At 44.0% G+C, this 12,669-nt stretch overlaps 1 protein-coding gene across 4 annotated transcripts in view; it reads left to right on the top strand.

Moving 5' to 3' along the window:
* The window catches only part of RNF220 (ring finger protein 220), a 237,223-nt gene that overhangs the window by 179,063 nt on the left and 45,491 nt on the right, over positions 1 to 12,669 (top strand). For 3 of the 4 annotated variants that reach the window (XM_075039296.1, XM_075039293.1, XM_075039295.1), the window contains 2 exons: positions 1,120 to 1,241; positions 2,271 to 2,403. In XM_075039296.1, coding sequence (XP_074895397.1) covers positions 1,120 to 1,241; positions 2,271 to 2,403 — 255 coding nt within the window. The remainder of the gene's footprint in view (positions 1 to 1,119; positions 1,242 to 2,270; positions 2,404 to 12,669) is intronic. The other variant, XM_075039294.1, reaches the window with a different exon arrangement.

The raw sequence follows: 12,669 nt of genomic DNA on the forward strand, positions 1-12,669 counted from the left end.
GCTTTCGGAGCATGCTGCAGTGCTCACGATGTCAGTAACGATTTCTGGCTAATGCAGCTTTTTGGTGGTGTCGTTTCTCATTATCACATGGGCTTTCCTTGGGCTTTTCCTTGTCTCTCATTCAGAATTTTGACCTTCCTTATTAATTAAACAACGACTTTCCTGCAGCCAGTGATTGAGTTATTCAGTAATACCTGCCTAAAGCCATCATAATGAAGGACAGAAGTTCTTTTTAATGCAAATGATTTGGTTCCAGATGTTTTGATCACATTAAACGATGGCTCAAATTAACCAGAGATTGGATTAAGCAACAGGCTACCTTGGCTGCTTTTTCTAATCATCGTGATTCCTAACATGTTTGTTTTCCGGAGCATGCCCTCAAGAAGGCAGTATAGCCCCCAGTTTTCTTCTACATGAAAATAGTGAAATAAAAATAAGAGAGCCAGAAGCTATCTAGCATAGGTGGTGCATTAATCTCACAAATATCTTTCCTCTCCATGAATGTTACCTGCTACTAAGATGCTGCTCTGACTTGTTCATGATGTTCTGGGAAGGAATTATTCAGGGTATACAGGAGGCTCTGGGGTCCTGGAAGTGGCTCTTATGTACCTTGTTCAAGGCTTTTCAGGTGCTACCTCATCCTTCTATGGTCTAAGCAAGTTCTTGTATAGGGAATAGATGTGTTAGCAAATGGGTCTTGGACTTAGAAGGCAAAATCCAGAACAGGATTCAGTGGCTTGATCACTCAACTTTGAAAAAAATTTCAGCCTTCCAAGAGAATTTAACCATTTGAATAACTTACCTGGGAACATGCAGCAGATATTCCCTTTCCTAGTTGCTAAATTGTGAGTAGCCGCCTTTCTGAAATCGGGCTGTACTCAGCCACAGGTTACAAATTTAACCCGGAAAGAGCTAAGTAACAGTCTCTGTACTGTTTACAGAGGTCAGAATAGGGAGTTGCAACAGGATTTTCTGGTGTGAAATGTTACCATTTCTGTCAAGTGTTTATTATTTGGAGCTAAGCAAATAGCGAGAAGAGTGTCTCTACAAACTTGACATGTCTTCCTTTTTTTTTGTTTGTTTGTTTGTTTGTTTTCTTTCCCTGGTTTCTCCATGCAGCTCGGATTGGAAAAATGAAACGGAGGAAGCAAGATGAAGGGCAGGTATGTCCCCTCTGCAGCCGACCTCTGTCAGGATCCGAGGAGGAGATGAGTAGGCATGTGGAACAATGCCTTGCAAAGGTAGAGGCGCAGCAGGATCACCAGCTGCCATTCCCTTCTCCCTACTCCCAGCTTTGTCTGCAGTTGACCTAACATGGGGCAAAAACTAACATTGCTGAGCTTGCAGGCAATGCTAACTGTCTCCCTAAGATCTGTAGTCACTTCTCTTTGTCTTGGAAGATGGATTCTTCTGGATTTTTCTCCTGTGTTGCGTTAGTAACTTTTTTTACTTCATGCACCCTTTTGCTGTTATTGAAGTGTAAGTTGTAGACTGTAAAGGTAGAGCTATTGAAGTTTATGAAGCCTTTTGTAGGACTTCATGCTTCCTATGTAGCACAGCAGGAAGAGTCCTTTCTGATCTCTGCCTTTGACAACATTAGAATTATTTTTTGTTGGGTTCTTTTGTAATAGACTGGTATTTGTAAATGTTGCATGACCATTTTATGCCAGGAAGTGCATTTGAGCAGAATCGTACTCTTGCTTTTCATCCCAAAGACAGCAAGGAAGAAGGAGGAGCAAGCCCTAGGGGAGGGAGAGAGTTGTGTCACAGGACTTTCTGTGCTTGTTTCTCAGGAAAAGCCCACAATACAGATGATAAACTCATTCTTGTTGCCTCAAGAGGTGCATGGTGTAAAGAGAGGTGTCTTTTGATCAGGGTCCCCCAAAAATTGTGCTGTAGGAGAACATTCCTGCTGGCGGTCAATGGAATCTGTGGTTTACATGATAGGGGAATTGTGCATGCAAGGCAGGGGAATGCATGTTGAAATGCACACCAGCATTGCTGTAGGAACCGGAGCTTTCATCGCTCTGTGTAAAAATGGTGAACCTTGCAACTTGTTTCGATCTTAAGGTTTTCAAGTTCTTCCAGCACCCATTTAATTCTAGATTTAGATCCCTGGGAAGGGGGGCGGGAGTTGATGCTGCTGTCTGCTCTATACTTAGCTGTTCTGGGAACAGTCCAGCTTTTCTTCTCCATCCCACCATGAGTTATTAACCCCAAAGAGCTATTTCATGCATTTCAACGCTCTGCCCCTGCTTTACCCTGTGCAGAGAGAAGGTTCATGCATGACTGAGGATGACTCTGTGGACATCGAGAACGAGAACGGCAACCGCTTTGAAGAGTACGAATGGTGTGGGCAGAAGAGGATACGGGCTACTACTCTCCTGGAGGGAGGATTTCGAGGTGCGCCAGTGTTTTGGGGGCCCTTATAAATTGTTCTGCTGTGGAAGTTGATCATTACCTATCTTTAAAGGGAGGGACCTGGAGATTTGCCTTTCACAAAGGGCGGGACCTTCAGCCTTTGCCAGAATGTAAAGTGATTTCAGCTTTCTGCCTCTCTTGAATGAGAGTCAAAATTTGTGCAAGTCTTGAACAAAAAGTGTGGCATTATTTCTTGCTTGAGAAATGTGGCTGAAGAGGGATTGAGTAGGAATGGGTAGAATGGGGAGATCATTTGAGGAAAATAGCTTCTTATATGTTACACATAGTAAGAAATACATGGAAATATGTGAAGAGAGGGAAATAGAAATGAAATTGTAAAAATTCCCAGCCTGAAGTGACGAAAGCTGGTGTATCAGCCTCTGGTGATGTATTGAAGGTGACAGCTAAGTCGCTTTAGCACCTGCATAAAATATTAAAGGGCCAGTTGTGCATTTATCACTCCATCCCTTTTAAGGCTGATAAATGAGAATCCAGGAACCTGCTCTGCACCTCCAGCACTGCAAGCCCTTAGGGCTCCCAGACAAACACGTTTTATTTTTCGTCCTTCTTTTGCTTCTTCCCCGTGACGGGGAAATCAGTTACTGAGGAGAGAGTGAGTTATGGCAAAATTTGACCTCTCGTGAGCTTTATTGGTGAATGTAATTTTAGCTAGAAACCTGGCCCTTTTCTTGCACTCAGCCCTTTGGCCTCAAAGAGGAGGATTTACTAAACTGTTTGTTGGCATGAACCTCTGGCACTAAGGAAAGTCTCTTGCAAGCAATCCACGTAGCGCATGCCTAATGAGAGAAGTAATGCTGGCTCCCTCCGTTCAATAAAGAGGATGGGATGTGATCTCTTCCTATATCAGCTTGGATTTTAATTTAAAATATCTCAAGGGGAAAGGCTACTATGTAAGGGAGTTGGACTTAAAAGCCAGCCGTGTGCTCAGTGACAGCCTGGCGCTCCTGATCTGCTGTTACCTTGTGCTGAAATTAAATTGTTGCTGGGTTGTAGCAGAGCAGATGATCAGGAGCACAGAGGTGAAGGAGCATCTCAGTGCTCCTTTGAGTTTTAAAGGCTACCCAGTGAAGCTCACACAGTCACTTTCTGTGTCTGTAGCCTTACCTACCTTAACTTTTTTTGTGTCTGCATGGAAAGTTGCATCTGTACGTGATTCCAGGTAGAGGTTTGATGAGACCATGCAAGGCCAAAGACTATGTTTATGTAGTATAGTCACTACAATCCATGGCAGGGGAGCATGGGATGTCTGTGTGCCTCTATTGTTGTCACTGCTAGCCCTGATTAGAAAAAGCTACTTGGTTAATTTCTGTCCTTTTTTTGTGCATGCGTAGTTTCTTCCTTCACCCCAGCCAAACACCTGAGTTTGAGGAGAGCGCAATCTTCTGCTTCCTTTGGTGTGGACATTGTGCTGTCTTCACGTGGTTGACGTTCCTGGTTGCTTTTGAGTTAACTCAATGAAGTGTGATCTGAACCTTTCATGTTGCTTCAGTCATATGGAGAGCTTCTTTCAAGTGAGGCTTCAGGTGGACAAAACTTGTGTAATTGATCTGATTAGGCTGTGTAAGTGCAAAGTACTTGCTCCTTGTTGCATTTTCTTCCTTATTTTAAGGAATTCTCTTATGTGTTAGTTTATGTTATATAGATCAACTGCTTTCCTCCACCAGAAGTTAGGTTCTAGCATCAGTCAGGGTTGTAACCTCTGCTAGATGGCTGCAAATGCATGGACAGGTACTTCTGTGGTTCATGCTTGGAAATAGCCTTGCTTCCATCAGGAAGTATGGGGTCTGTCTCTTCTTTCCTTTTTGAGGCCTTCATGACACCTTCAAGAGTGTTGAGTTACATAAACAGATCCAGAAAAGGATCAGAAGACTAGAAGAGTAGAGCACAACTAGATGCAGTTCTAAAACCCTCCATAATTACCCTGATGGGAAGGCTTTTGGATTAGACTCCTTCCCTTTGTGGTGCTGGATGAGAGGTGTCTGTAGATCAGTTCACAAGCACAGGAACCTCCCTGTAGCATTTGTAGTGAGGAACATCCTTTCTGTGCAGCTTTTGATGGCAGAGCCACTGCTGAAGAAATGACTCCACCTGAGTGGCTGGCAGGTCCCTAGTACGTGTGTTTCTCCCTGCCCTTCCTCCTCTGGCACACACCTCTGCTGGCAGCTGGATTCAACAGCTGCCACACTCCTCCTAGAGAGGTGTCCTCTTCCCTAAACAAGGGAACTTCTCGCCACCAAATCTCTACCTAGTATTTCGGGTTGAGCAGGTAATATCTGCAGGGTGTCTACCTACTCTGCGCAACAAGTTTCTGTAAAATTTGGGAAGCCAAAGCAAAGCTGGAATGATCTCCCATAGTTGGCTGATTGTATTTTTTAAGCAAGTTACACTTTTTCATGCTCCCTTTTGTGGTTCTCATTGTCTCTGCTGCTGGTATTCGGAGGTCTTCATCAGTCAGGCCTGCTTTGTGCGCTCTCAGGTAACCTCAAGGTGACTATCTTTTTCCTTTCTCTGCCAGTGTTGGCTCTTGCCTTGTTTTAGGGACAGAATTCTTAATTTACAGCCCTGAAGCGCAGCACAACGTTTTGGGGATGCTTTCCAGTGTTAGAACTGCTTTGTCTGGAGTTGGCAAGGCCCTCGTTAACCCCCGTCACCCAAGGCTTTGTGTTTGGCTCTGTTCCCTTTGCTGAGAAGTAGCAGCGATGTGGAAATCGAAGGCCTTTTATAATGCCAGACAGCCTTTGCCAGGCTACAGGGATGTCACCAGTGTCTAAAGAGATGACATGGGGAAATATATAAAACCGGAGGGGAAAATAGATGTCCATGTGTCTCATTAATTTCAGTTATAATGGTGTGTTGCTTTGAGGAGATGTCACAGCTGGGCGAAGGGGGAGCAGGACACTGTGGCCAGTGTGTATTGCATGAGTCGGTCAGACCATGGGCCAGCATTACAGAGGTGACTCAAACTTAACACAGCTTCTGGCTGCTTCTTTTTATCATTTTTCGTTAATGGACAAAGTTCATATCGCTCTCAAGGTGATGAAAACTCTTTGCTAACTATATGAAAGATCCTGCCGGCTTCTAACGTAGGGTAAGGTTGGGAGATCTTGGGGGTTTTTCCTCCTGAAAACAGAAAGGTCAGGGAAATGAACAGCCCTGCTCAGATTTTCTGGAAGGTGGTCTAGTACCTAGGAGCAATCACAGGCTGAAACTTTCGCGTGTGTGGTTCCTAGGATGACGCTTTCTTGCTTCCAAAGAGCTTGCAAGGAAGACTTGTTCCTGTCACCTGAGGGGCTGTCTTAGAAGGTGGAAATTCTTTGTCTTCTGTGTTGGTGTTACAGCTGCACACCACCAGTCAGGTCTAGGGCAGCAGAGCCAAAGCACACCTCCTTGCCTGCCACGGCTTGGCACACTTGAGGCAGCAGGTGGAAAGAACAGGAGACAGCAGCGAGTAGGAGTATGATGTAACTGAGAAGTGCAGGGATCATTATGTTGTCTCTTAAGCTGTAGGGTCTGGTGAAGGCATTCAGTCAGGAAATACTTGGTACTTCTAGTTGTCCTCCTGGCTTCTTAAAGCATCATTTGCTATCACTTAATTTGCTTACCCAAAACTAGAAGAATGCAGGGTGTAAATGAAGATTATTGGCAATTATATACGATTTGGAACCACTTTGTTTCCACAGAGGTCCTGCTTGAACTAGGGCTTTGTAGTAGGAGAGTTCTTGCTTCTGTTTGGGATAGGTGCAGAAGGCTACCAGTGTGAAATACCAAATGCTGTTTAAATCAAGCTCACGCTTCAAAGTGAAAAGCTATACGGATGTAATAATCAAATATCTCCCTATCTTAGTACAGTGTCACAAGACTAAAATTTCCCTTGAAATACCTGAACATTCAGTAACCACCTGTCCCCACATCTCTGGATCATCCCTCTCTGAAGCTCTTTGTTGCAGGGGATTATTTTATGCCATCTTTGTCTAATGAGTTTCTGTGTTTAGGAAGCCAACAAGGCTTCGCAAGTGAAAGCATCAAGTGGCTCCCTCTCTGATGTTTTTTTTTTTTTTTTAACGCTCAACATATTTGTAGCAATTCTTCTGTTCCTCTCCAGAATGGATGCACGTTACCCTCAGTGTTTACACTGTAAGGTTATCCCTTTAAAGAATTCCTGAGGGAAGTTCAAAAGGTTTTTTTTTTCTTTGAAAGATTCAGTGTCTCTTTTTGTGTGTATGTCTCTCACTTGAAAGAAGGGAAAAGGAGGGGGGGGAGTGGAAAAAAAGTGCTTTATCTGAAAAGAATCACATCAGCTTCGCACTGATAGAAGCTGCTGTCATCTCTTAAACGGCTTAGCACAGTCAAAAGGCAAGAGGACTTAAAACAGTGTCTTACACAGGGATCGATGGGTGGAACACATAACTCGTAACTGCAAAAAAAAAAAGCGCGGGGGGAGAGATAACGGTAATGATTGCATTGAGGGAAGCTTGAGGGAGGCTTGTTCTTTGTAACACAGCTTCAAAGGTGTCTGGACCGGTGCCTAAGCAAACTGTCCTGTGAAGTCGCTGCCTCTGTAGCTCTAGCGAAGGCGGGGGGGATGCTTGCACCCTTCTGTTTCTTAGCAGATGGGACAAAGATTAGTAAATGCCAGGTTAGCAACTCCCTTCTGCTGCTTCAGATTTGAGGAGAGGATTTTGTCGCTTGGTCTCTTGCCGTCCGTTCCAGGAAGGCAGCTTGTCCAGGAGAGGGGAAGGAGGCTAGTGGTGGATGGGGTGGTTGGGGAGATCGGGTGGGGGGACGGGATGTCAGTTTATCGATCGCACCTCAGTCAGGAGAGCTGCAGGCGCAGTGCTCTGAGCACGAGCGGCAGCGTGCTTAATGTGATTGAAAGGCAGTTAAAATGGCGGTGACCTTTTCAGGGGGAATTAGATTGCCTGCCAAGAGTGGTTAGAGGGAGTGATAACGCCAGCTTGAGGAAGCTGTCCAGTCTGCTTCAAAGGGAGAGAGACAGAGACAGGGAAAGCAAGCTAGCAGCAAGTACCATTTAAAGCACAAACCGCGCGGTCTGATAGAAGAGAGATTGCTGTCCTCTTTAGATATGAAAGAATTGAAGAATTGTAGCTAAGTTCTCTCCACCTGCCCCGTCCTCCTCTTCTCCCCTCCAGCTCCCCCACCAAAAAGCCTTCCTCCGGGCGCAGTAGCAAGTTAGTCACCACTGCTCTTCTGGGTTTCTTTTCCTTCAGCAGATCAGTTGTATCAGAAATAACACAGAAGAGAGAAAGACTTTGAAAATGTTAAAATGGTAAGCAGGGCATTTTCAGGGAAGGATACTTTCTAAGAAAGATCAACATGACAAGGATCTGTCTGATAGATTGCAATACTCTTGAAGAAGGAGAAACACACAGGGATTACTTAACTCTGAAGTTTCTCTATTTCTCCATGCTGCCCCCCTCCCAGGCTAGCAAATGGCTTGTATCTGTTCATTAATGTCTTAGCAAGGGAAAAGAACAGCACAACTTAGTGTATGCACAGGGGGACTTGATAAAGCCTTACAAGCAGTAACAAACTACAGTTATCCTTGGGTGTCCATTTGCATTGGATCTCATGTCATCTACAATTAGGGCAGCTGCCTGGAAAGTTGGACTGTATTAAAATGTCTAAAAGTTTCCAGCAGATGGCTGCAGTCCCACTGTTGGCTTTCTATCTCTGCAGAATCAAGATGTGCTTTAGTATGAGCAGCAAATGTAGGCCAGCCTTCATCCAGCATGGGTTAGTTGTCCAAGAAGGGGCATTGGTGCAATAGCTATATGTTCCTTCAATTTGTTCTCCTTCTAAATACATGCAACATTAGAAGCATGCTCTCAAGTGTGAGGTCCTGTCCTCAAAATCTAAGTAGATGCTTTTCAATTCTCCTGCCTCAGCAGCAGGTGTTTGTGGATACAGTGACTTTGCTTGTGTCTGGTAACTGCCTGGCAGAAAGCTCCAAATAGAGGAGTGTCCTGGTTTTGGCTGGGATAGAGTTTATTTTCTTCTTAGTAGCTGGTACAGTGTGTTTTGGATTTAGTGTGAGAATAGTGTTGTTAACACACTGATGTTTTAGTTGTTGCAAAGTAGCGCTTATCCCAAGTTAAGGATTTTTCAGTTTCCGGTGCTCTGCCAGCAAGCAGGTGTACAAGAAGCTGGGAGGGAGCATGGCCAGGACAGCTGACCTGAACTAGCCAAAGGGATATTCCATACCATAGAACGTCATGCTCAGGATATAAACTGGGGGGAGGTGGCCAGGAGGGGGGGATCGCTGCTTGAGCATCGGTCAGTGGGTGGTGAGCAATTGCATTGTGCATCACTTGTATTTTCCTGGGGGTTTTTTTCTTTTTCTTTTTTGTTATATTCCTTCTCTTTACTATTATTATTGTTGCTATTGTTGTTGTTGTAAGTATTATATTTTATTTTACTTTAGTTATTAAATTGTTCTTATCTCAACCCACAAATTTTACTTTTTTTTCCAATTCTCCTCCCCGTCCCAGGGGAGGTGTAAGCAAGCGGCTGTGTGGTGCTTAGTTGCTGGCTGGGGTTAAACCACAATGAGGAGGAAAACTCAGTTGTGCTTCTCAGTGCAATTCCATGAACATCAAACTCTACAACAAAAATCCACAAAATCTGTGTTTGACAGGTATGTGGAAACTGAAGCATGGAGAAGCTTCTTCCCTAATGTTACAAAGATAGTAGCAAAGCTGGCAACAGATTTTAAAAAAGCTTGCTCTAGAATCTCACCTAGTAGCCAGCTGTGCCCTCTTTTTCAGATAAAATATAGTGTGGCTTGCAGGAAAGCTTCAGGAGGCAAGGAGACTTTCCATTTTTCCATGCCAGGAGGTTCAGGCTGCATTTAAGATCATACTAGTAAGAGGGTATAAACTCATCTACTCAAATTCAGCAAAAGAACTTGAGCTGAGCAGTAAAAGTGTGACTTCTCCTGAGGGACTGTGTGGGAAATAGAAGATGTCGCTGGCATATTTAGGGCTTTTGGAAGAATGGTCTAGTAACTAGAATCATCTTCCTCATTTCTGTGTAGATGAGTCAGAATTCATTCATTTTACCTTGGCAGGCTGAAGCAAACTTCAACTTGGATGCAAGAGCAGGCTGTGGTAAGAGTATAGGGAATCTTTGCCATAATGAAATTTTTAATCTTCCTCCCACTTAGCTAGAGCTCAGTTCAGTGCCTTTCTCTGTCATGTTTCCAGCGTCAGTGTCCCTTGTTGCTTAGTCTCTAAGGTGAATGCATCTATACATCTAAGCATCCTTCCCAGCCTCTCAGTCCTTGCATTTTAGCCTTCCTATATTTGGTTTGCTACCTTCTGCTGGTCACTTCTACCTGCTGTAAGCTTCCAAGTGGGCAAGATGTATAAATTTCGTGTTTCTCAAGTGCTTATTCTATGCCTTATCCCCCCTTTAGAGGGCTGCTGAGTCCCAGAGCACTCGTATGCTTTACCTCAGCTCTTGTGTAAAATGGTGGTAATCCTGGTAATCCCTCTGTTGCTGAAGGACGGTACTTTGTACTAGTCTGATGGAGTAGCCCAACCACTCCTTAATGTTTGCACCTCTCTCCTTTGAGAGCAAGTACTTGTCCATAAGGTAATACTTGACCTAAAAATGCTAACAGATCTGTTTACATAGTGTTGTATACAATAATCAGATGGGCTGTACCTGACTATTGCTCCATAATTTGTGTCCACGTATAGCATTTGAGGGATTCTGTGGCTAATAAATGTCTCTTGGGTATTGTACTGTATATTAATATCAGAAGTTGCCTTTAGTGAGCAGGAAAAAACAGATGAGAATAGTATGTCATTTAAAAAGAAAAAAATTCAGAATTCCTACCTTACATACAAAAGCCAGCATGACCCACCATGTGATTGATACTCGATATATGTTTAAAGTTCATATAATGCTTCAAGGAACAGCGTTTTCTTCATTTTGGAATACAAAGTAATCAATGGGACTTGGCAAAGTAAAAATCACTTTAACTGGAAAAAAAAAAAAAAAAAATTGGTGCTTACAGCTGTTAAAAGTCCTGATTGTTGATAGTACATTTTCGTTAACTTGAACGCATGCAAAAATGTAAGAAACTAATTTTTATGCTCAAACTGCCAGAACACATTAGCTGAAACAAGCACAATCAACTAAACCTTGCTGTTTGATTTACGTCATGCCAACAGCCACTTAACTAGGAAAAGATTTTCTGTGGGAAGAAGGGGAATTCTCTCCATTTGACAGTATTGTGTGTCGTATTTGGGGGAGGAAAAGGGGTGTCTGTCACCCAGCAACAGAGGAAGGAGGAAAAAATTTAACTAGAAGGAAAACAGAAAATGCAGTTGTAACACCATAAAAATTGGCAGGGGGAGTAAGGGAGCAGGTAGAGCACCTGAAACTACTCAATTTTTTGAAACTGATTGGGTTTTGAGTTGACAGCATCCCTTTAAACTTCAGTTTTCCTAGGTCTCAGACATGCAACATACGATCTTCCAGTCCCATCTGCTGCACTTGCTTAGCTGCTCTCTGCAATCCATTTTTCTAGTGGTCTGTCTGCTCTGGTTTTGAAAGTCCCAGGCTTTAAGACAGTCATTTGATATTTATTTTTTTTTTCCCCAAGCATCTACAGTTTTGCTAGAACTGCAACCTACTTCTTGGACACTCAGGTCAAACTTCAGCCTTAAGCACACAATAGTTGATTGACGTGATTTTAATAGCATTTTAGAATACAGTTGTTAAGTCAGGGGCAGTGAGATTTTTCTAAAGGAAAAAAGGAGCACGGGTCTCAATGGTTCTAAACAGCTCCTGTCTCCGCATGTCGTCTCTTACACTCGGCGGTGAAACGCATTATCGAGTAGCGCCCGGAAAGTGGCTAACTGCGTTTGACACACGCCAACTCCCTGCCTCCACACTGGATAATTGCATTGTCAACTGTTCAGCAAAGTGGCAGGTGACACTGCAGCCGGATTGATTGTCCTAGTATGGAGGCTCCCAAGACTGTCAGCCACCCAATCGATAGAGTTTACACAAGACACCGTGACTGCATCTGTAACTAATTTCAGTTTAAACCTCACAAGATGCGGCTGTCCCTGTTTCCTGGCCTCTCTTCTCCTTTGCTTGCATCTTCTCCCTGGACAAGGAAGTTGCTTTTCTGCTGAAAGCCTGGCTTTATTTCTTGTTTTGGAGCTGGAAGTGAAGAAATCAATGGTGTGTTTTGTGGTTTCAGAGTTGAGGGCATTACAGCACATGGCTAACTAGCAGCTCCAGTTTTGCAATCAATAGGCTGATCAATTGATTAAATTAGCACTGATTTTTCTTTCTTCTTTCCAACCTAGAAAAGAATTAGTTTGGGGGGAAGAGCATGTGGGTTTGGCCCGTGAAATTTAGCCCTTGGTTTTTCCAGTCCTTGGCTGCCTTTCCCCCATGAATACAATCTCTGTGCTCATCATTATTTAAAGCAAACTGCATTGAGCCCCGCCGCTGGCAGTGGCCCGCTGTAAGCCAGGGTGTCACTTTCAGCTGTTCACCAGCCTTGCTGCTTCATGCTCGGCTGCCTTAGAAAAGTCATCCTCCAAGCTCTGCTGTGTTGCTTTATTATTGGCAAAGTTGCGACATTCCTGTGATCCCTGTCAGTGGTGCTTATTGATCCAGTGATGTGAATCTGCTTAGTGATTCAAGATTACTTTAATTCTCCCTTTTCCTTTTTTGTTTGTTTCCACCCTCTCCCCAGGGGAACAAAAGCTTTCAGATCCACCTTTTCCTGACTGGAAAACGAGCCGTAGCTGCAAAGACCATGTCTGTTGCTGCTGCTTTTGTACTTCAGCTCTGGGTTTTGAAGAGCAGCCTGTGAGATAGACATGAGACTGTTCTCACCTTAGTGCATCAAGCTGGCATGAGGTTCTAGGAGGCAACCATGCATGAATGGCCACACCAGATCACACCCTTTGGTCTGAGTGCGTTTTCCCCTCTGCAGCCACAATCCATACCTCATGGGTTACAGAGAGGCATTAAAGAAATCTCTGGAATACTCCTTGGTGCTGCAAGGGCTGGGGAAGCCTCTTCCCGGAGCCTTGCAGCAGCTGGCCCTTACCCTGTACAGCAGAGCTTGCCTGCCCTTTGTTCAGCACACTGCTGCAAAATGATGTTAATGGTCATAAAATTATATGGCCCCTTTCTTTAAAGGCAGCTGTTCCTCTGATCTATTAGCAAAGATCA

This window comes from Buteo buteo, chromosome 10 (assembly GCF_964188355.1).
Source record: "Buteo buteo chromosome 10, bButBut1.hap1.1, whole genome shotgun sequence".
Classification (NCBI taxonomy): domain Eukaryota; kingdom Metazoa; phylum Chordata; class Aves; order Accipitriformes; family Accipitridae; genus Buteo; species Buteo buteo.